Raw genomic sequence first — 24,887 nt, 5'->3', positions numbered from 1 at the left:
CTTAAGCTGCTTGTACTATTTATGTGAACTGCTTTTATTTATATTCCATTGGAACTTTAAACAGGTCTAAGGAGTTTGTTGTTTTCATGTAGCCTTGGCAACTAGCCGGCCTGAATAATATGCACATGAAACTTGTTGAACTCACCTCAACTTGTCTTTTACAATCATTTAACCCGCCATGGGCAATGCTGAAGTCACTGTTACAAACTGTACAGCGTGCAAGACTGTCATGTTTTACTCTTATAAAACAGGGGTACACTTAAGTGTAGTCTGGCGTAAAATGTGTCTTATACTTTCGTTTTTTGTGGCACTCTCCCTCTGCCATGGCGCTCCTGTTTCTAGATACATTGAACTGAACTGATTCGGTTCGGGAAAAGAGATAAAAGCCCGCCCACACTGACAGTTGATTGGTTGATTTACCGAAACAGGCCAATCATGATGCTCTCTATCTTACATGCGCTTCATGAGGCACACTCGCTCCCTCTCTCTCTGCCGTGCGCGCGCTACACGGTTTACTTTGGAACACAGTCTCTGTCTCCCATGCACGCTCTTGCTCGCTCGCTCAAGATTCCGGGAGATTTTAACTCATTTGCGGGTATCAGGGAGCCGCTATCACAGGGTTTCCGCGGGGTCTTAAAAAGTCTAAAATTCTGAACTTTAAATTTAAGACCTTAAAAAGTCTTAAAACCGGCCAGATTTTCATCCTAGGTCTTAAATTTCATTTAGTCAGGTCTAAAAAAGTGTTTACCCTCGTTCATTTCCAGGAACGCTGGCCGCAGAAAGTTATTACAAAGTAGCAAAAAAGTATGGAGTTGTAGCCTACAAAGCGGAGCCCTAGAGCAGGGGTCTCCAACACGTCGCTCGCGTGCTACCAATAGCTCATGGCTTGATATGAGCTAGCTCGCCAGAGGCCGTTCACATATTGCGTCTTTTGCGCCCTCAAGTTTGTTCAAATGTAGGCACGCGGCAAGCGCGCTCATAATTGAAGCGACGCGCTAATTTTTTTACCAGGCGCAACGAGATGAAAAAAAAATCGAAACTTTTCAGAATGCCGCAAACGCACCGCAGGTCATGTGACAGGAACCAACCAATCACCCCTTTCCATAACAACATTGAAAGCTCAGTCAACATGAAGGATGGGGGTGCACCCAAACACTACTAATAAATATAAGCGTAAATGTCAGTAATTTATCTTTTTTGACTCATTATTTTTATAAAAAATTATTTAAAGGCTGAAATATGAGGTTTATCTTTGTATAAAACATTTTTTGTCAAAACTTTATTTGAACTTGTACATGTTAGTAGATAACATGTTGCAGGATACTCTTTTAAAATCTGGCCATCATTTTTAATGGTATTTTAATGTTTACGTAAACAAAAAGTGCATATTGATGCTAATCAATTTGTTATTTGCTGTTTTTCGACATAAAACTTGTTGAATTGACTTCATTCTGTAGTATTAGTACTTTTTGAACAGGATTCTGTGATAACCGTGATCATTTTGGTCACTTTAATCATCTCATCATTTCCTCTCTAGTTATGATCAACTAAAATCAACAATAATTGTGTTTTTACAGTATAATATGCAAAAGTGCAATTTTCTATAAAAAAAATATCTACCTCTCCCTCTCTCTCACACACACACATCAGATAATCCTAGATAGATAGAAAGATAGATAGATAGATACTCTAATGATCCCAAGGTAACTATCTATCTAACTTGGATAATGCGTCGTGTAGCCTAGGTCTTAATTTTCAATCTTTATGGTCTTAAAATGTCTTAAAAAGGTCTAAATTTGACTTACTGAAACCTGCAGAAGCCCTGTATCAATATGCGGGAGACTCCCGGAACTTCCGGGAGACTTGGGATGTCTGTACGTCTAACAGTAGTTTACAGGAACAGAAATGTAATAAAGTAATCAAATGTGAAATAACACTATAGCCTTCCCTGTATAAATTAAACATCCTTATTAATTAATCCTTATTAAAGTTACAAAAGTTCTTCAGTCAAGAGCAGTGAGGGATTTGTTCTTTGTCTTTTGTTGTTTGATTAACATTAAGCACACAGACAGCTGGAGGAATATTAGGCTGCTGTCCCTTTAAGAGCGAATGCACCGATCTAATATACTGATACTGACACACGTGCTTTTACTTTCTCAACTGTTTATGTTCACTTAAGACATAACCGACTATGTTTATTAGGATACTCGCTATTTTTTGACGTAATTTTGTGTGAATTTTTCCACTCAAGGGCAAGAAGACATGAAAGAGAGCTCAGTTTAGTATTCACGCACTGTCTTAGACGCGGCTTTCTGGGCGCGCGCTTCGGATGTTTGCACACACTTAACTTTCCACACCACGCGCGACTTCTTGTCAAGGCTTAAACTTTCATGATGATGAAGCGCTAGCTCGTCAATCCGCTCACGTTTGTTTACGTTCATGCATTGTTAAAATTCATAAAAATGTTACCGGCCAACTGGCGAGTGACACCGTTTCATACACTCACCAACACTGATTTTTACTTGCATTTGGCGCTTGGCGAGTGTTCATTTTAGGCCCTGGGTACACCTGTTCAGCTGCTTCTGAATGCAAATATCTAATCAGCCAATCACATATCAGCAACTCAATGCATTTTAGGCATGTAGACTCCAAACATTTGAACAGTAGTGTATTGTATGAAAAATTACACAAAATATTTAGCAAAATAAAATGCCAGGTTGCATTAAACTAAAGTGAATTTGGGATTAAATGTTGTTATTTTTAATGCAAATAATGTCAGAATGCAAAAATGTTTTTTTTTTTTTTTTTATGTTACCCGAATATGTTTTTAGCTTTATTTTTTAACATGATGTCTAAATGTGATTTTCTCTTTTCCATGCAGGTCAATGGCATTAACGTGGAGAAGTGTACGCACGAGGAAGTCGTGAGTATTCGATTGGCTCTTTCATCTGTGGTCTTGAAATGCCATTGATGCAGAATTAATGAAAAGTGCATCAGATGTCGCTGAAAGCGTTTATATCAGTATAGCGAACGCTTGGATCCTGACTGTAAGGTCTCAGCTATAACTAATTGATAGTGAGTAGATTCATCACACGCAGAAACACTCACTCACATGGGCAGGTTTCCTCTGACAGTCGGAAGTTGAAGGATGAGATTAGTGATTTCACTGAACAGCCACAGACTAACTAAGACAAGCTGCCATGACGAGCTTCTGTCCGAGAGAAAAATCACACATGAGGCTCATCATCGTCTCAGTTCTCCTAGAGATCGAATGGAGGCTCTTGCTTAGATGTTCCTCCTGAGAAAAAACTTCTTAACGTCTCAGTATGAGCTCAAACGTTTCTCATCAAATTCCTCCAAGATCAAATGATTAAACCTGCTATCCACATTCATTTTCACTCTATACTCCTTTTACAATAAGGTCTCGTTCGCTAACATGAACTAACGATGAGCGATATATTCTTACGGTATTTATTAATCTTTGTTAATGTTTGCTTATAAAAATTCAACTGTTCATTGTTTATGTTAGTTCACAGTGCATTAACTAATGTTAACAGAACATTTGATTTGAAGAATTTCTTTTTAATAACTACGGAATTATTAGTTCAGTTCTTTACATTCACAATGACATTTCAGTGTCGCCTTGTTTTCATTTCTGTCTTTTTTTTCCCTTCAAAGTTATTTTAGGAGAAACGCCTGAGACAAAGTTGATGCTTCATTGAAGAATAATTACAAATCTCCTGAGTAATGAAAGAACAACACGAGTTTTCCTCTGGGGTATCTTTACACACTGGAGGTGGTAGAGCATGTTTGAGATGCGAGGCCAATCTCAAGAGATGATCGTCAGAGATGAGATTAGTTGCTGTTTATGAAACTGGCCACTGTATAATCTGTGGACCAGTGGAACTTTTCTGAAATGTATCATGTAATTGTTTAGTTGCAGTGTTTCAAAACTGGAAAGACGTCAATAAAACAGCTTGTAAACAATATGTAACTTAACGTTACATTTACCTCAGGAAAGCCGTTCATTGTCCATAAAATCGATTGTTACAGTGTAGCTACAAAAAATAGAGAGGAGCATTTTCATAAAAATATGCACTTTATATTTTTACTTAACATGTTCTTCGTTATTTCGTCTTCCACAACGAATTGGAACATAATTGTGAAGGTTGATATAAAAACTGCCTTATGTGCAAGTTGAATGTTTATTTACAACTCAGTCCTTATTTGATTTGTTAACACTATTTCATTTAACTCAATTTATTTTGGTGCATGGTAATTATCATTGACGGATTCGACACACTCGTAATTCTACATTTTATAATCTAGTTTTAAAACAAAATTGCTTGTTTAAATGAATGGTCTGGTTTCGACCTCTAACGATTAATGCCTGTGTGTGTAAACAGGGCGTTAGACCGAAGGCATCTTGAGTTTTTGGATCGCACACACACACACACACACAGGGTTTCTTGGCAAGTTCTTGGTTTCCTCTCTGTGGAAATGTTGCACAAGTGTGTCATGTTCTCATCAGAGGAAAGCTCAGATATGTTAAATGAAGTAACTTTTCTTGCTGTGGTTATGATCAAATGAAGTCTATAAGTCGACATGAAATCAGAATTCCTTCAAAAGTCCTTGCATTCAGACTTCTGTTATGAAACAAGCTTTGCAGCTTCACATCAATTTCTAATGGAGAAAATAAATTTCACCCTTTTATTTTCTCGTCAGGTTGTAAAATGTGTTGTATAAAAGTGATAAGATGTTATTTAGAAGCCACTAAATCCTGTTATGTGTTAGATCAGGGTTTCCCAATTCTAATAATTCATTAAATTATACAAATGTAAATTTAAAATACATAATTTAAAAATAAAAACAATCAAATAAAACATTTTTATTTTATTTATTTACGTTTTTTTATTTGTTCACATGCATGTCACGTGACCATTACCCAACATCAGAGAAGCTGAACATGTAAATATGTTGTTAAATTACTGAAATTTAATTACATTTCAGGAGGACTTTTTTTTAGAAAATACACAAATATATTTTTGAAGATTAAATGAGCACGCTTTACAAGAAAAATCTATTTCAGTTTTTCCTCAACAAAATTTCTTTGTAATTATATGTGAAATTTACTAGCAGTTTATACAGTAAATGAAAATGTGTTGTTAAATTATTGAATTATTAACTTAATTTCAAGGGAACTTCAAGAACATCCTGTTAAAATGATTTGTTTGAAGATTATTGGAGTACATTTTACAAGAAAATACTCTTTCTGTCTTTCTGCTTCAAAATTTTTGAAATTTACTAGAAATTTATAAATGAAAATTATTTCAACCCAAATGTGTTGTTAAATTGTTGAAATATTAACTTAAAATCTGAAAATACACTAAAAATGTTTTAATATTAAATTAGTATATTTTACAAGAAAGTACTCTTTCAGTCTTTCTACTTCAAAATTTCTTTGTAATTTTGAAATTTAGTAGAAATTTATAAATGAAAATTATTTCAACCCAAATGTGTTGTTAAATTGTTGAAATGTTAACTTAAAATCTGAAAATACACTAAAAATGTTTTAATATTAAATTAGTATATTTTACAAGAAAATACTCTTTCAGTCTTTCTACTTCAAAATGTCTTTGTAATTTATAACTGACAATCGTTACAACATGCAAATGTGTTATATATATATATATAATAAAAACCTCAGGGGGACTTAAAAAAATACACTGTATTTCGTTGCAATTGTGAAATGTAGCACAGCATTTATTTTCAGTGTATTTTAGGTCAAAGAGGTTCTGATGCCAAAATAGTTTGGGATTCGTATGATGAAACCTGAAGATATGCGAGACCCTGCCGGTGAACTGTTTGTCTCAGGAGCTGTTAGTCCACCTGAACTCAACACTTGATGGTCTGCCGCTCCAGCCGAGAGTCTCTTACTGAAATAATAACTCATGAGAAATCTCTAAAAGAGATTACATGCTGATTGCACACAGTTGATTTAATTCAAATGTTGAGGCTCCTCAACTCAATTAGGTGTGAAACGGTCATTGAAATGCAGTTCAGAAGTCTTTCCTCGAGCACATCTTCTCATCACGACGTCAGAGGGATAATTTCTCTCTCTGCCTCGTTGCAGGTTCATCTTTTGCGAACGGCAGGGGACGAAGTCACCATCACTGTACGTTACCTCAGGGAAGCGCCGGCCTTCTTAAAACTCCCATTAGGTAGGTTTGGCCAGAACACTTCACATCTAAAGCTCTGCTACTAAACCTAGTGAGCTGCCGTACTGCGCCCTTCTTATAGGAAGCATCCTAACGGAAATGCAACCTCATTAGTGAGGGATTTTGATGCTCTACATAATCGGAAATGCTGTATTTTGCATGCAAGACTCACAATTTATTCTGATAGCTAACTATAAAAATACACAAATAATGCATGAAAATTGTCTATTTAATCAGGTAGCCTATTTTATAGTTATGGAGTCAGTATTGATTTAAATAAAAGTATATTTCATCCTCCATCTTTTCACTGAGCTTGTTGTAATGCACTCTTGGATTGTCTTCTCTGCAAAGAATACATGTGATGGTGCCTTTGTATTTGTCATAATTAAGGATTAATTGTTAATGTTGCTTATGCAATTTAGTTTCTATGCATTTTGTGTGTTGTTGATGAAGAATCGCCATGAATCTTGCCAGATAATGCCGCTAATGTAACTGGTTTGTAACAGGCTTGTGTGACCAAACAACATTTCCCATCATTCTCTGAGAATGACAATATAGGCAAATACAGCATCAGTTACCAGGGCTGCGTTTCCCAAAAGCATCGTAAGCCTAAGTTGATCGTAAAAACGATCGTACGACTGATCTTAATATTACGGTCTGTTTCCCAAAAGCATCGTAGCTTAAGTAGCACTTGAAAATCTTCGTAGATCTACGAGTGCTCTGGAGTAATCGTACATCCACAAGTGCATCGTAAGAAGACAGATTTATGAGGACACCTGCAGGACAACCGGCAGATTACACCTTTAACTTTATTCAAATGTATGTGATTATAATATAAGGTTTTGATTGTACTTTATTGTACACTTTATTACTCTTTTTTGTTGTTGGTTAAATTAATGTATAAATTAAATAATTAAAAAGGTCAGAAAAAAATAGAAATAATTTAATCTAATAATTTTAATCAAAATTAAATGAATGAAAAAATAAATATATAAAAGAAATCCTTTAAATCTGTTAAAAATTACATATTTTTTTCGCTCTATCTCCTCTAAAAGGACATTAATTTCATCTTTTTGAAAGGTATCTTTTCGTGTTTTTTTTTTTTTTTTTTTTTTTTTTCAGCCATTTTGTCAGTGCCTCCGCCTGTAGGTGCTTTATATATACTTGTCTTGATTGCTAATCCACAACAGATGACAATTATTAGGTTAAACGTTCAGAATACGATTCCATATAAGGTTATATTTCAGCACTTCGCGAATGGACAGCGACTCTTAAGTAGAACGTAGAGCGCGTTCTCGCGCGTTCATGTTAAGTGCATTTTTGGGAAACGCTCGTGGAATTGCTGCGAGCGTTCGTAACTTTGCACGTAGAAAGCGCTCTTAAGAGCTAAGATACATCGTTATCGGGAAACCCGGCCCAGTGTGATTTTAGTAATATTTATATACTATTATACTTTTTATTAATATTTTGAATTAGATTTTAGTTTTCAATGTCATTTTAAAAAAAAGTTTTAGTAATATTGTGCTTTTTTTCATTATTATTAGTTTTCGCATTTTTAAAAAAATAGTTCTATATAGCTTTCATTTATTTTTAATTTCACTTTAAGTTTTAGTAAAACTGAAAAAGTTTTTAGAGTATTCATCTAATATTTATATATTTCTATGTAATTTTATTTCAGTTCAGTTTTATTTCAATCAATAAAAGAAAAAAAATAGTTAACCAAATAGTTTTTTTTAAAAACAGAATTTTGTTTTTTTAATTGTTAAAAAGATATTTTCTTAATATTTTCTTAATTTTTTTTAAATCTTATTTCAGCTTTATTTCAAATATTTCTTTAAAGATTTTAAGCGTTAAAGATTTTTTTTAAATTATTAAAATCATTGATTTTTTCATGTTAAAACGATTTAAGTTTTTTTTAGGTTTTTCATCTATACATGTAAGAAAAATCTAAACAATATATATATATATAATATTTTTAACAATCTAATTCTTAATTCTTTCTTTTAATTGTCAAAATAAATATATTACTATTATTTAAAGGTTTTTTTTTAGGTTTTTAAATATAAATATCAGCTTTCAGCTTTATTTCAACTATTATTTTCTTAATATTTTAATAGTTAAAGATTTTTTAAAGACGTTTTTTTTTTTCTTTTACTTTAAACTAAAAATATGTTTAATGGTTTTAGTTTTATTTGAGAATAGCAACACTGTCAGTTACACACTTGATGCACAACCTTTTCACTATTGCTCATCGCAATACCAGTTCTGGAAAGCATCCTGCGCTTGTCGTGAAGTGACAAAGAAAATATGAATTTGTCCAAGACATCCAATTATTGCAGACTAAAATGGCTTTAAAGCACATCACATTGCACCTAGTGAGTAGGAGTTTGCGAGTCAGAAGTGAAGGCAGGTGAATCTCTCGGGACTTAACTGAAGATATACTGTATCTTCAACAGATAGAGCTTTCAGAGAAGCGTCTCTGCATGAAATGCACTTTTTGCGCTCTGCATTTTCCAGTGATGCCCATGTCAGAACTCCTGCGTCTTGTGCATTTCACACTCACCTTAGCCATAATCTCCTGTGACTTTAGTGTCCATGGCATCGTGACAACCTAGAAAGCAGCTTGCCAAGCTAATACACGTCATATCTCTGGGATTTAGAAGTGCAGCGCCACCAGAGTCGATTTGCACACAGTATGAGCTCTGCTTTATATAGAATATATACTAATCTGCCCTGTTTCCTCAGGTTCACCCGGACCGTCCAGCGGTCAGAGTAGCAGAGCGTCCTCGCCGCTTTTCGACAGTGGTTTGCATTTAAATGGGAACTTGAGCAACACGGTAAGTCACCTTTTGTATCGTCGTGAGCATCACTTCTGTTAAGGAGCTTATTCATAATCCTCGAAAGTGAGACGGATGACAGAATCGGGCTGGAAATGCCTTTCTCAGATAGAGAGCTGGAACTGACTCCATGCACTCCAGCATCACTATTATTTTTGCTTATAATTAGGTTTAGTGATTCGAACAAACCCCTGTACACTATAAAAAAAAAAATAATAATAATTTTAGAAAAAAAAAGAAAAAAATGCCGGCGGCCGGAAACAACAACAGCTACAGTGAGTTGTTCAAAATCTTTCTTTTTAGTAAACTCTGTGTACACAAACCATGTTCTCAATGCTGGAGTTCATGTGTAGAGCCCCTGGTGAGACTTCAGCAAAGTTTCATGTTGTGTCGAGCCTTCTTAGTGTTTTAAAAATAGTGATTTTTGATGCTATCATAGTCGTGCCCCAAGCACTCCCATTTAAAAGGCAATTTGACCGAAACCATAAATATGGTCAAATTTAAAAGTGGCGTTTCCATCCTAATTATGCTTTTACACGAAGGTTTGCCTCGGGTAGATTCACAAAAAGACCCTAGGTTGCATTTTGGCGAGAGTTACACTTTAAATCAAGATACATGAGAAGTGAAATAACATAAGATGTTAAGTTTTGTTTTATGAAAAATGTATCAAAATGAAATGAGTTTATGCTTAAAACAAGAACAAATTTCTGCCAGTGGGGTAACATTTTTTTTTTTTAACTTGTTCTCCTTTTAGAATTAAGTTTATTTTTCTGACCCCATTGGTAGCAATTTGTTCTTGTTTCAATAGTTCACCCAAAAATGAAAATCCTCCCATAATTTACTCACACACAAGCCATCTTATGTGTGTATGACTTTCTTCTTTCAGCCAAACACAATCGGAGTTATATTAAAAAATATCCTTGCTCTTCCAAGCTTTATAATGGGAATGAATGGTACCTGAGATTTTGAAGCCCCAAAAAGCACATCCATCCATCATAAAAGTAATCCATACAACTCCAGGGTTAATAAAGGCCTTCTGAAGCAAAGCCATGCATTTGTGTAAGAAAAATATCCATGTTTATAACTTTGTAAACTATAATCACTGGCCTCCGGTAACGGCCATATGCAAGTCTAGTTCCGGTGGAAGGGTGACCTCTGACTAGAGGTCGACTAATTGATCGGTTTTGCCAATTAATCGACACCGATAGCCGATTGCTGGAACAATTGGTTATCGTCAAAAATCCTGGGGTCTGCAGTACGAGAGCGGCCTCTGGATATATTTTATGTATAAAAACACCTTATTTTCCTCATATTCTCCATTGTTGCGGCTCCTCTCTTCCCAGTCTGTCAGTAACGCTCTGTTTAGTTCCTGTCTCTATGAAGCCCCTCCTTCTGAAAGCACACTGTGCTCTGATTGGTCGGCTGGAGCAGTGTGTTGTGATTGGTTGAGCGCTTCGCTTGTGTTTGGGAAATGTCCCGCCCCTTACCATAACCGCCAGTTTAACACACTACTAACTAACTCAACCAGGCCCCGCCCCTTTATTCTGCATATTAATTATTTAAATGAGGAATATTGTGACGTGTTCGTTCCCAGAAGAAACTCAAGACTACAATGGAGGCGTTTCAGGAGTTCAGAAACACTGACACTGATATAGAGAAGAACTGGAGCTTTGTCATGTTCAAACAGCAACATTACACACTAAAGAGAGATGAACATGTGACAGCATAACTCCATAGGTGCAGGAGTCTTTTACTAGTGCTAGTTACCATCCAAAACACTATTGTCCTAAAATGAAGCCTCAAGTGCAACGACAGCCCGTTCAAGCAGCATATAGAGGTCATGTATCTCATTCTGACCTTCAAAGATCATTGTCAAGTAAAGCTAATACAGTGTGGCAGTCTCTGGACCTGTCGGAGTGAGGATATCTGAAAGAACACGCTGCGTCTCATTAAGTCACAGGTCACTTTCTTATTCAAACCAGAGAGCAAAGGTAAGGCAGACGTCTCACTCGATCTGCTCACAGACTACAGGAACACTCTGAGATTCACATGCATCACATTAATGTGACAGTAAGACTCATGTCAGCAGGTGAAGCTTCAGACCTCTGCAATGAAGCTCTGAGATCTGCATACAGCCTCTGAAAATCCCATTCACGCCTCAGCGCAATGTGAGCGAGGGCTGAAGATGTGAAATTCAATCTCTGAGTGCTGACAAATCAAGATTTCGGTGTTGGATGCGACCGAAAGGCAGTCTATAAATAGAACAGAGCTCAGAAATGTTGCTGATTATAGTCATTAAATAGACTTTTGCTACCGTGATGCTGTAGAGCAGGAGTTCTCCATTCTGGCCTGTGAGGTCAAACCTAATCAATCAAGATGATCAAAGTCTTTAGGGTAAATAGAAAGTTACAGCAGGAGAGTTTGATCAAGGTTGGAGCTAAACCCTGGAGCTGAACCCCTGCTATAGAATGAGATGTGTGTTTACCAGGATGTTGCTATGGGGTTGCAATGGGATGTTCTGGGTGGTTGACAGGAGGTTGCTATGGGGTTGCTAGGGTATTCTGCGTGTTTGCCAGGACGTTGCTATGGGGTTGCTATAGGATGTTCTGGGTGGTTGCCAGGATGTTGCTATGGGGTTGCTATAGGATGTTTTGGGTGGTTGCCAGGACGTTGCTATGGGGTTGCAATGGGATGTTCTGGGTGGTTGCCAGGATGTTGCTATGGGGTTGCAATGGAATGTTCTGGGTGGTTGCCAGAACGTTGCTATGGGGTTGCTAGGGTATTCTGGGTGTTTGCCAGGGCGTTGCTAGGGTGTTCACCAGGACGTTGCTATGGGGTTTCTAGGGTGTTCTGGGTGTTTGCCAGGACATTGCTATGGGGTTGCCAGGGTATTCTGGGTGTTTGCCAGGGCGTTGCTATGGGGTGTTCTGTGTGTTTTCCAGGACGTTGCTATGGGGTTGCTATAGGGTGTTCTGGGTGTCTGCCAGGGCATTGTTATGGGGTTGCTAGGGTGTTTGCTAGGACATTGCTATGGAATGTTGAATGTTCTTTTTTAATGAGGAATTATTAAAAGAAAAACAGGACAGTAGTTAATAGTAGTACATATTAAGGCCTGTTTACGGTGTGTTTTAGCCGGGTTTTCGCCTGGAAGGCTCTATAGAAATCTGGCACCCTATTGAACGAAGTTAAACTGAGAGAGCGTGCCGTTCACAGACACCAGAATGAACGAGTTCACAGTAACGTTCATCAGGCAGTATTACGGTACGTTCAGTTCACGTTCGCCCAAAATATGAACGAGTTCATGAACTATCGTTCAATGAATGCGTTCAGGCACAACAGTGGCTATGGGGTTGCTAGGGTATTCTGGATGTTTGCCAGGACATTCCTGGGGTGTTCTGGGTGTTTTCCAGAGTGTTGTTATGGGATTGCTAGGGTGTTCTGCGTGTTTGCTAGCACGTTGCTATGGGGTTGCTATGGGGTGTTCTTGGTGTTTGCCAGGATGTTTCTAAGGAGTTGCTAGTGTATTCTGTGTGGTTTCTTACGGTCTCAAGTGAAAAGATGTTTCTACCATATTTTAAACAAACCTTTGTCGCTACGCATGAGAAATAGTTATGGTGATGTTTGCCTTAACATACAACATGTGACACAGTGGTCACCATGGTGTGTTCAGACCAGCTCATTTATCAGTTCATGTGTAAATGAGAGTGCGTTCCAGGAGCAGAAGAGTTTGTTTTAATGAAGTTGTCCTAGAGGCATCCTCTTCCGACATAAACATGGGAAGAATGCAGGAGGCCTTTTTTCCTAGAAATATACTTCATTATTAAACATTGAATGGCAGCCAGTGTATCCAATTACCGTAAACAGATGAATTCTTTTCTTCTATTGACTCTCTCTCTCTGTCTTTGCCAGGCATGGAAATGTGCAGAAACACACACAGGGCTCTCCTGACTGCTGAGTCGACAATATTTGTGCTTTTTCCCTGTGTTCTTCAAATTAGTTTTTTTCTTCTAATCCTCTTGTAGTGGTTGAGCTGGTTGCCTGCAGGTGATTATAATTCTCTGAGCTCGTCGTCTCCTCCAGGCTGCTGTGACATTGAGCTGATTGACAGTGTTTCGCTTTCATCGGCCGACGGGCTGCTGCTTTAGCATTTTTTTCATTTACATGCCTGCAAATAATTAGTGTAGCAGCTATTTTTGCCACTGAAAAAAATAAAAAAGGTAAATATAATACTTTATACAAAAAAAAAAAAAAAAATGTATACTAGTACTTTGGTTGTACCAACTCTAATTGAATGTTTACATACTCCACATATTTGTGCTGCGAAAACGGTCAAACATCTTGTTTTGATAAGGTATTTATGTAATTAAAGTGCCCCTATTATGCTATTTTAAAGTTCCCTAATGTTGTTTTGGAGTCTCCTACAACAGGTTTACATGCATCAAAGGTAAAAAAACTGTTTCATTTCCTCATAATATACATTTGCACATCACCACATTTTCAATGATTCTCAAACGACTCGTCAGATGAATCAATCTCTCTAAATCCCACCTTTCTGCGAGGTACTCTGCTCTGATTGGCCAGACAGCTCAGTCTGTTGTGATTGGTTTACCGCATTGCCATAACAGCGTCAGCTGTCCTGAGGCTTCCTACACTGTAAACTAAAGACAGTAACGAACAATGACGCCGATTTTACCATATCAATCCGAGTGTGAGTCCAATGATGAAACACTGGAAGAACTAGTTATTCAACCCGAACCTCCATCACAAGGACGACTCGAGCAGGACGTGTTTCTCAGTGATACGCTACTCAATTTGAGGTACATTATATGAGATGTTGCAACTGTAATTCCTCACCATCAGCATTAACAAGTGCATGTCCCTCAACAAACCGATTATTTTACTTGTACTAATTTATTTACAGAGTATTTTTCTAATATATTGCGGTGAATATGTGGAAACTGTATCAATAACAGTGCATGTATGCAATTAGCCAAGCTCTAGTGTGAATGACTGGTGTAACATAAACGCAAAACAAATCTTGCTCCATGATTAATCTTTCCTCAAAGTAGTGAGAACAACAGACAATCTGCATTAATAGTCACAGTTTTAGGTAATAGTGGCCCACAAACTGATTAGCAGAAGTATTTCAGTAAGACAGTGATAACGTGAGTTAGCTAGTTAGCAGGAAAGCTACACAATATAAAACTCAAAACTAAGTTTTTTGAACACCATCTTTCAAGAGCAAGCGGTTTGCGAATCCTGTATTGAACTCCGAGATTTGAGAAGCAGTCGTCAGTGAAATAAAGGGAACATAGCAAAAGTTTAGGATTATACTGCTGTGATATTGTGGTAAAGATGAACTTTAACCACTGATTCTTCACATGCTCATCCTTGGGCAGTGAAAAAAAAACTGGCTTTACCTTCACATTGTAGAACACAGTGTCTTCTCGACATGATGCTATCCAGTGTCCACAGGAATCAGCTGCTGGTTTGAGGTTCAAGTTTTCCCTGGTGTCTCTGCGCGCGCAATAAGTGGGCGGGCAATATGCTAATGTTTCGTCTTGACGTCACAACGAAACGGCTTTTGACTCGTTTGAAAAACGAACTATCTATCTATCTCTATCTATATATCTCTCTCTATCTATCCATCTATCTCTCTCTATCTCCATCCATCCATCCATCCATCCATCGAGATATGACAATAGTATGGCAGTATTAACTATTTGGGCCTGTTTTTATCTGGGAAATAGTGTATTTTGTCCGTTGTTGTATCTGGAGGTTTATGAAGAGCTGGTGTTCGGCTCCTCGTGAGAGACACTCTGTCAGTCTCATCCATCCTGACACGCCTGCGATATTTCATTCAGTGTCGTCTAGTGCAACGCAACATGAAAGTCAAATCAAGTTTAATTACCCAGCCTCGGCCTGAATAAACAGCAGAGTGGAGAGTTTGACTGGAGAAAGAGCTCCACATGTAATTGATGATGGCTTGAGAATTCAGCCACAAGTGAAAGAATCCAGTCAGAGATAATTATGCAAAAAAGTGTCTTGTACAGGAAAAATAACTCTGAAAATGTCAGTAGTGCTTAGTAGTTAGTTTTAGTAATTTTATTGTGTGTTTTGGTAATATTTCTTAATATTTAAAGGTTTGCATATGTTATTGATTGTATGCATTTTTATTGTTCTGGCAGGTTGATAGGGTTTTTTTCAAACTGTCTAAAGTGAAAAGAAACTTCTACTGTAGGATACGTGAAAGGGTTTTAAAAACACTTCAAGTTGCATTTTCCCCTCTTCAAGTTTTTATATAAACCTAAGATATGTTGCTTTTAGAAGCAAGGTCAGGAACACCTCAAAAAATCTATATCCTCATCTTAAGTGCACTGCGCCTGTACTGATATGTTTTGCAGAAAAATATTATGATTTTGATTTGATACTAGGAGATTTATAAGCTTACCGACCTCACCGATTATTTGCATCCGAGAGATTCACGCATGTCATCCATAATATTATGTTAATGCCGATATGACTTATGGGATTTTGCTGTTGAAGTGAGTCGCGTACAAATGTGACGCACATTTTGAAGACTATAAACTGTGGACTTGACAAGCTTAATCTGTATGGGTTCCCAGCAGCGTTTGCAGCATTAGGAATCTGACTTTAGTGTTTACAGTGGCTGAAGCGTTCTTGACTTTCATCGTCTTTCTGCCGAGTTCCAAATCTTAGTATTCTTGGTCTTGTTTTCCTAATTGAGATACATTTACGTAACAAGCTAAATTACAGTTTCTAAGTCTTGTTTTATGAAAAATGTATGCTTAAAACAAAAACAAACATCTGCCAGTGTAGTCAGAAAAATAAACTTGTTTTCCCATTGAATTGAGCGCAACAGTCGGGTTCCGGAAGTCATCTCCATAGGGAAATAGATTTTTAACGATACATTATAAACCTTTAAAGACTGTGGGCTACGAGGTTGTTAATCGATGGTACTTGCTTCTATTTGCCTGCATTATTTCAACTTAGATTTAAAATAATCGTGCTTAACAGCAGAATGTGATGAAAAACTACATTTCCCATGATGCTTTTCAGAAAATTCACCAATCAGAGTCGAAACAAGCAAAAAGTTTTCTTTAGCTCCGCCCACTCCCATGAATCAATGTGCTAACATTTTTTTAAATGAATAGTTTTATATTTCTCTATCATTTTGTAATTTTATTATGCTGTTCGCAATGCATCATGGTATTGTAGTTCTTTCCCTCACTAAATCCATTAGGTACACAGTCTTATATCTTTGTATTTTTGTCCGATTTTCAAACACTTTTTTTTTTTGCCTCAAATCAAAGTTCATAATTTTGTGATTCTCCTCATAGCTGGTTGGTTTGGTTTTTAGATATTTGATAACCTTTAGATATTTGTACTGGAAAACAAGACAAAAATATTTTTTGTGCGGTGTTCTCATGGCGTGCATGAAAATATCCTGTGTTTCTGCGAGGCCACTGTAATCCTCATTCATTTGTAAAATACTGCAGGATACCGTTGAGCCAGAGTTATTATCGGTGTAGTCGGAGCGCCGCGGACTCTTGGTTGTTATGAGGCCGCTGGCATCGTGATCAAAGTGCAGCGGATGATGGCACTAAAGCGAGATGTTTCTGCTCTGCCCTCTCACTCTCTCCCTCTCATTTATTCCATCTAGGCCCCGTCGTCGCCCTCCTCACCTTCGGCTAATGAACCAAAGTATGAGAAACGCTGGCTGGATGCCGTCTCCCTCCCTCTCTTCATGGCTCGAATCTCTCGACGCAAAGCTGGAACCGATAAATTAAGGTACGGTAATCCGCTGCGCCGCTGCACGAGCTGTAGGGTTTGACACGCGCCCGCTCCCAATGTTGGTTTTGCAAGCATTTTTCATTTAGGTGAGAGGATGTTAAATCCAATATCTATGCAGCGGCATGCCGTGTCTGGAAAGGTCAGCGATGCAGGACCAGCGGGAGGAGCGCAGGTTGCAGAGAAGAAGAAGTGGCTCTGACTTTACTCGGCTCAGCTGCCTTTGAAAAGCGGAATGATAGCGGATCACATTGAGAAAAGACATCTGTAAATAACCAGTTTAAAACTCTCAAAGGTTGTGATTGCAGCAGGTGGAAAGCAGAGAGATTCATTTCTCATCCTTTAATTAGGCAGAATGCATAATGCTTCGGGAGTTTTATTTCCGACAACTTTGATTTTAACCCTATAAAGCCTGCTGTGTGATGTTTGATGCACAAAATTCTCAGGCCTGAAAATGATCAACATGATCAAAACTTGTTGAACAAAATCTGCCACATGCATTCAGTCGCCTGATTCATGTCGACATATTATTAGCAGATTAGGGCTGCACAATATATCGAAATTATCGAAATATGGCAATATGCATATTGCAATGGCTTGCAATAACTGGAGTCATGAACAAAAGACAAAGAGAAAATCACTCACTGCTCTCGGCTGAATAACTTCTGTAGCTTTAATAAGAATCAGTATATATTTATTTCATACAGTGAAAACTAAGCAGTGTTTTATTTTTGCATTTGATTATTCAGTTTCTGTTGTTAAATAATCCTAATGTAGGATAACCTGAACCCCTGTGGTTTACACTGATGTTAAAATAACACTTCTGATGCCACTGATGTTCACTGTCAGAAGCTGTAGGGATGTTTTATTGTCACAAAAAGAATGTGAAACACGTATGTAGGTTATAAATAATTTAAGTTTATTTTACACACTTTAAGCATTATCGTATCGCATATTGAATATCGCATTATTTAATGAGTTATTGCATATCGCATTTTTCTTCAATATCATGCAGCCCTATAGCAGATAAAGAGGGATGACTGATATTTAAATGCATTTTATGTATTATCAGAATTTCATCTTTCTTTTGCGTCATATAAATATCAGCATCAGCACCAAAATACATATTTTTGCTCAGTTTGAGTCTCCCTTCATATTCTTACTATATCATACTAAATGAGCCATAAAAGCCTGATGTATCAAATATGATGCTCAACAAAAAACACATGCAATTTATTTTAATTCTATCTAAAGTTTCAATAAACTGTTCCATTTCAAAAAATTCGTTTTTCTGACTCTTATGTCAGGCTTTCCATGCTTAAATATGTTTTGCTGTTATTGATTTGTTTTTCTGTACGTCAACTTTACTATGAAGTAGAACTTTTCACAGAGAATGACTCCTCGATTGATTTAAAGGATTTTTGAGCAAGTGCATGCATTTTTAAACATTTGCAGCATCCAAAGGTGCATTATGATGGTTCAGCTGAAGTATTTCCTGGACCAGATTTATTATTTTAATACTGTACGTTTTCACAGTTTTGACTTCAACTATGCATCAACTTACTCCCATTAGAGTATTAATAGACTGTTAGGTTCGGGTTAGTAGAATAAGTCGACATGTAGTTACTTATAGTCAGTATAATGTCTGTTGAGGAGCATCAAAATAAAGTGTTCGATATTAAAGGATCAGTTCACTTCAGAATTAAAATTTCCTGATCATTTACTCTCCCCCACGTCATCCAAGATGTTCATGTCTTTCTTTCTTCAGTGGAAAAGAAATGAAGGTGTTTGAGGAAATCATTCCAGGATTTTTCTCCATATAATGGACTTCAATGGGGTCCAACAGTTTGAAGGTCCAAATGTGAGTTTCAGTGCAGCTTCAAAGTCTCGACCCGATCCCAGCCGAGGAATACGAGTCTTATCTAGACAAACCATCAGCCATTTTATAAAAAAAATAAACATTTATATACTTTTTAACCACAAATGCTTGTCTTGCACTAGCTGTGATGCATCACACATTATGTAATCATATTGAAAGGTCAAGCGTGATGTAGGGGGAAGAACCGACCCAGTGTTTACAAAGCCAACGTGCAAAGACTAAGTCAAACACCATTTACAAAAAAAAAAAAAAGGTATAACGATGTCGGACGATTTTGAATTTGGAGGAGAAAGGTTTTTCGCCTTACCCTACATTTTTGAACCGGAACACGCGCGACCTTTCAACCTGATTACGTAATGCGTGAAGTCGTGGACATGCAAGACAGCATTTGTGGTTAAAAAAAGTATATAAATGTTTGTTTTTTTTTTTTAGAAAATGATCGATGGTTTGTCTATAAGACTTTTATTCCTCGGCTGGGATCGTGTCGAGACTTTGAAGCTGCACTGAAACTCACATTTGGACCTTCAACCCGTTGGACCCCATTGAAGTCCATTATATGGAGAATGTTTTCCTCAAAAAACAACATTTCTTTTCGATTGAAGAAAGAAAGACATGAACATCTTGGATGACGTGGGGGTGAGTAAATAATCCGGACATTTTAATTCTGAAGTGAACGACTCCTTTAAGCACACTAATACTCTAATGAATGTTGAGTTGCACAGATAGTAGAATGTCTAAAGTGGAGCATCAAAATAAAGCGTTACCTAAGTTTCACCTGGGATTTCACATCCCGGCACAATTCCCACAGAGCATCCTTCTTTCTGAATGTAAGAAAGATGCTTTCAGATTTCACAACACTGTTTTTGCTCAGTCTCCTGTGAGACGATGAACGCCCGAAGCGTCTGTGCGTCAACATCTCGTCCCTTTCCTTACGCCATTCTTCTCGTCTTCGTTATAACCGTCTCTCCTCGTATGCCGATGCCGCTCCGCAGACTAATAGATTTTTATTGTGTTCTGTCACTCACACGGGCGGCTTCTTGGTTTCAAAGCACTCGGCTACAGTCTGCTGGTAGTTCAAGCAGAACATCACATTCTCCAGGCAATTTCTGTCTGAAAAAGGCCAAGCGATGAATGATCTCACACATGGTTGGCATTAATTGAAATCACACCATTTATTGAATTGCTTTATTGGAAAAAGTTCGAAGCTGCTAAAGATGCGTTCAGTCTTTTAAGAGCAATGCTTCAGTTTAGTAATAGAGCTTCAGTCTTGCTCTCACTTAACATCATGATTTGATGCATTAGAAATATTTATCTTCAGGATTTGTGTCCATCATAAGCAATGCATAAAATCTACATGCTAAAGGCCACATTGGAAATGATTGCTCAGAAATATGTTTTGATCCGACAGTCACTCTCTGTTGAACTCAACTGACAGCTATCATTAAAAAGTCAAAGTGTAATTCATCTCTGAACACACTCCTGATATTAAATGTCAAAGCCGTCCCATTATATACAATTGATGGTGGAGTGAGCGTGACAAACGTCTTTCAACAAATGCATTTCATTCCTCGGCATTTGTATTGATAGCTTTTGACATTTAAAACAAACGGAAATAACCAGACCACATAATCTGAACTGACGGCTGTGTTTGAGCCGAGACTTTAGATATGCAAAGACTGTGCATTTGTATTACTATGAATGTTAGAAATGTGCCATATGCAGAGTAAGCCCCGCCTTCTAAATAAAAGAGCCAATCACTGATTGGTAAAGGAATTGCATCACTGCAGCAAATAAAGTTTTATTTATAATCTATTGATATTGCTGTGGGATTTGTAGACAGTCTGGTCTCATGGCATGAATATTTAGTTTATTTAGTTATTATTTTTACTTATTGGAGCTCACATGGAATAGTTAATCATCTGTGACTGAAATGCATGATCCAATCCTTTACAAATTCTGATAATACTTGTCGATTTAGTGTCTGCACTTGCAGTGTGCAGTATATCTCTGATGTCTTATTCATGTCTTCATCAATATTATAATAAACCTCTGTGGCCTTGAAGATTTGATCGGGAAATGTTTCGTTCTTGCATCATGAACTACAGAGTTTATTTTACAGTAACAATGGCTCTGTTCAGAATAGAGTCCTCGTGGACTGATGATATGTTCTCTAGTTTGTGAAAGCCTGTGAAATGATATACAATAAATGCTTCAACCAGATGTTTGCTTGTCACGTAACCTACCTGTGGCAGAATCGATGATGAACTATTATTATTATTATTATTATTATTAGTAGTAGTAGTAGTAGTATTAGTATTATTATTTTTAGTAATAATGATTTTATATTTTATTAATTTATTATTTGTATTTAATGTATTATTTATTTATTATTTAATTAATAATTATTTTATTATTTTATATATTTGTTATATTTATTATATTAATTAACAATTTAATAAAAATGTATTAGTATTGTTGTTGTTATTAGTAAATGTTTATTATTTTTATTTAATTTATTTAAATAATATATATATATAAATATATAAATGTATTATTTATTTTATTAGTTTATATATTTGTCATATTATGTTATTAATTTAGTAATATTTATTATTATTATTAGTAGTAGTAGTTGTAGTACTTATTTTTTATTAATTTATTTTTAATGTATTATCATTGTTATTATATTATTATTTTTAGTAGTTGTAGTAGCAACACTATTTATTTATTTTTTATTTACTTTATAGTTTTATTATTTTTTATATTCATTATATTATATTAATTAATTTAATAATCATTTATTATTATTATTATTATTATTAATAATAATAATTTACATAAATAAATACACTAATAATAAACAATAATAATGGTAAAATCCATTAAATCTGCATGCTGTAAAAAAACGGTTTGATCTCTGTCATAGTACGGTATGCCAGAGTTGTACTTTTTTCAGCAAATTTAATATATCATATTCTTTTTTATCCTCCTCCTTTTCTTCCAGATCGAACAGTTTTGAAGTCATTGCCTTAGATGGAGTTTGCACGCACGTTCTTCAATTTTGCACGGCGGGAGAAAGCACAGACTGGCTTCAAGCAATATCAACCAACATCAACGATCTGACGCAGGAGAGCGTAAGTAACATGCGTTATGAGCTGAGGCGATGGTGTTAGTGAAGCTATGAGACGTCAGGTGTGTGAGAGCTGGATACACCTCGAGTGTAGAGGACAACAGAGATGAGAAGTCTATCAAGCCTAATGCTCATTCTTCATGCACTGACATTCTGCTGCAAATGCACTGGACTTTATGCCAGAGAAGTGAAGCAGAAGACCGTCATGACAGTTCTCGGGTTGAAATATGAATATGTAACTGGAACTTTGCTGTGTTCAGACTTTCTGCATCTTTTGCAAAACATTTGCAAGAGAATGCAAAAGCATTGAGAGAGATTTTTTCTTCTTGTCTTAAGATGATATACAGTCCACCATATCTATACATATATTAATATTTATTGGTGAATCTTACAAAGTCATGCCTGGGTTGTGTTTCACCTCAAGATCAAAAGAGAACATTTAGAAATGATATTTTGAAATAAGTATCTGATGTAGTCAAGCCTGTATTGGTGAAAGTTTTCTGTACACTACAGTTTAGCTTTATGAACCTTGTCAAAGAGCAAAAAAAAACGTTTTAGTATTTTTTGTTATATTTATTTATTTGCTTTGTTTTTGAGTCATCTCAAGTCCAACTGAGTGGAAGCAATCTTGAAGCAATTATTTTGTTATTAGTAAACATCAATGTATGCTTAAAATGATACACTTCACAGATGTACTTTACAGTAAAAAAAAAACACAATTACTATTATTAGTAGTTTGTTTATTATTAACATGATTTTATTTTATTTAGCATTACAGTATTAATTAGGAAAAGATTAAATTTGCTTAATTGCGTTCAAAATAATGAAACAATACAGAAAGTATTTAATGTTTTTTTTTTTAAAGGCATCATTTTCTTAATGCATACTATTCATTTATTTAATGATTTAATTACTTTCATTTTGCTATTGTTTGGACAATTAAGCCATTATTTAAGCTTATGTCATTATGCATATAATACATTATAGAACTAAAAATATTATTTGTTATTATTTATATATAATAAATCATATACAATTATATATATATATATATATATATATACCCATTATTTATAATATAATGTAATATAATCTAATAGAATAGATTAGTTTTTTGCTATGTTAATTACATTTAATTAAATATGAACTGATAATATAATAAATATTGTAGTAGTATTATTAAACTGATATATTATATTATATTATATTATATTATATTATATTATATTATATTATATTATATTATATTATATTATATTATATTATATTATATTATATTATATTATATTATATTATAAATATTTAGTTAGTTATTTAGCCGGATATTTGTAGATATTTTTGGTGAGATTTCATGACACTCCAGAAACTTTTACTTATAATGCAAAAAAAGCCTCATAAAGGTCTATTGAGTTTCTCCAGATTCATGCTTTCTTGGACGAAATTCATAAGTCATAATGCTGCTCCCAGAACCAACCTCTTGCCTAACGATCTCATTTCCTGTGCGTTGTGTTAATTAGTGCGCTGATGATCCAGTGGGCTTCTGTCACACAGCTGCCTGTTTTACGTCACCTAATGATGGAGACAGAGACTGATTGCTAAACGTTCAATTAACAGCTGATTGTGTGTGTGAGAGGGAAGCGGAACTGTTATTGTGGTGACCTATAACCTATAAATAGAGCGAGTGACACATGCTTGAGCAGCGAGGATGATGGGAGATGAGAGTTGTTTGACACATTCTGACCCGCGAGCGGATTATTGGCTGATAAGTCGACTTTGGCAGATTCACAGCTAGCCAATATACCGTCAATCACAGCTGACTTATTTAGAGAGATAGCAGCCTCCAAAGCTGAGCACTGTCTGTGCACTTCATGTCTGAACTTAAAATACATTCATATTATGTAGGTGTTATATATGTAGAATATATGTTTTAATGCATTATAGGCCCGTGCTTGCTTTAAGAATGTCGATTAATAAGAATACTTGCCTATTCATGGTTTACCTTTAACAAGTGTAATGCATGTTCATAAGATTTAGTCATAAGAACATGCATTATAATGATTTATGAATGTTTTTTACAGCATTATATATAATTTTGTACTGAATATATAAGTGTTATCACAAGGTTATATCAGTCTGTATATATAAATTATGTATAATACTAATATATATAATTTAAATTGTGTGTGTGTTTTTTTTTTTTCAATGTTAATTATTAAATGATCAATAGCCAGTAATTTCATTATACTTGTAATTTAGTGATAAATATTAAATAATGAAAAATATAATCCATGATAATATAGAACTGAATATCATTATTATATCAGTTAAAAAAAAACTTAGGAACCACTACAGCTCACCTACTATTATATTATATTATATTATATTATATTATATTATATTATATTATATTATATTATATTATATTATATTATATTATATTATATTATAGTTGAGCTAAGTAATATTGCTGTGTCAGGCTGTTCACATATCATATATAAACATAGAATAATAATATTAGTAGTATTTATGTATATTTTTATAATTTTAAAGTAATTCACTAAAGAATAAAAAGCTGGTAATTTCATCATAGTTGTAATTGGTGATGCATATTAAATAATAATAAACATACAGAGTGAAAAATACGATCATTGATTTAGAAATGTTTTCATTTGTTTCAGATGAAGACGGCGAATAAATATGGTTCTCCTGATGATCAGGTAGGTCATTTGTACTAAATCCTAGGATAGAAAGTAATTATCCTTATTGTATCAGTTATTTTACAGCCTCAGAATATGTCATATTCACGACAATAACACATCTCACTGCGATCGTGTAACGACCTCTGGCTCTTTGTTGCATTTTGATTAGTAATTCATAAGCAGCAGAGAGTAATTCAGTCATATTTACTCAGGAGAAATCCAATACTGGCAGAGGAACCCCTGCCGATGTGTGCTGAACACACACACACACACACACACACAGACGCTGGGATCCGTGTGCTGAGTGGGATT

The 24,887-nt window shown here is 35.6% G+C and overlaps 1 protein-coding gene across 3 annotated transcripts in view; it reads left to right on the top strand.

Moving 5' to 3' along the window:
- Nucleotides 1-24,887, top strand: part of sntg2 (syntrophin, gamma 2) — an 80,403-nt gene that overhangs the window by 29,785 nt on the left and 25,731 nt on the right. For all 3 annotated transcript variants that reach the window (XM_079852553.1, XM_079852554.1, XM_079852555.1), the window contains 6 exons: nucleotides 2,882-2,923; nucleotides 6,134-6,221; nucleotides 8,964-9,055; nucleotides 16,740-16,867; nucleotides 21,751-21,880; nucleotides 24,555-24,593. In XM_079852553.1, coding sequence (XP_079708679.1) covers nucleotides 2,882-2,923; nucleotides 6,134-6,221; nucleotides 8,964-9,055; nucleotides 16,740-16,867; nucleotides 21,751-21,880; nucleotides 24,555-24,593 — 519 coding nt within the window. The remainder of the gene's footprint in view (nucleotides 1-2,881; nucleotides 2,924-6,133; nucleotides 6,222-8,963; nucleotides 9,056-16,739; nucleotides 16,868-21,750; nucleotides 21,881-24,554; nucleotides 24,594-24,887) is intronic.

This window comes from Squalius cephalus, assembly GCF_949319135.1.
Source record: "Squalius cephalus genome assembly, chromosome: 20".
Classification (NCBI taxonomy): Eukaryota; Metazoa; Chordata; class Actinopteri; order Cypriniformes; family Leuciscidae; genus Squalius; species Squalius cephalus.
Note: the sequence above shows the minus strand (reverse complement) of the source record. Positions and strands in the feature narration are given on the sequence as shown.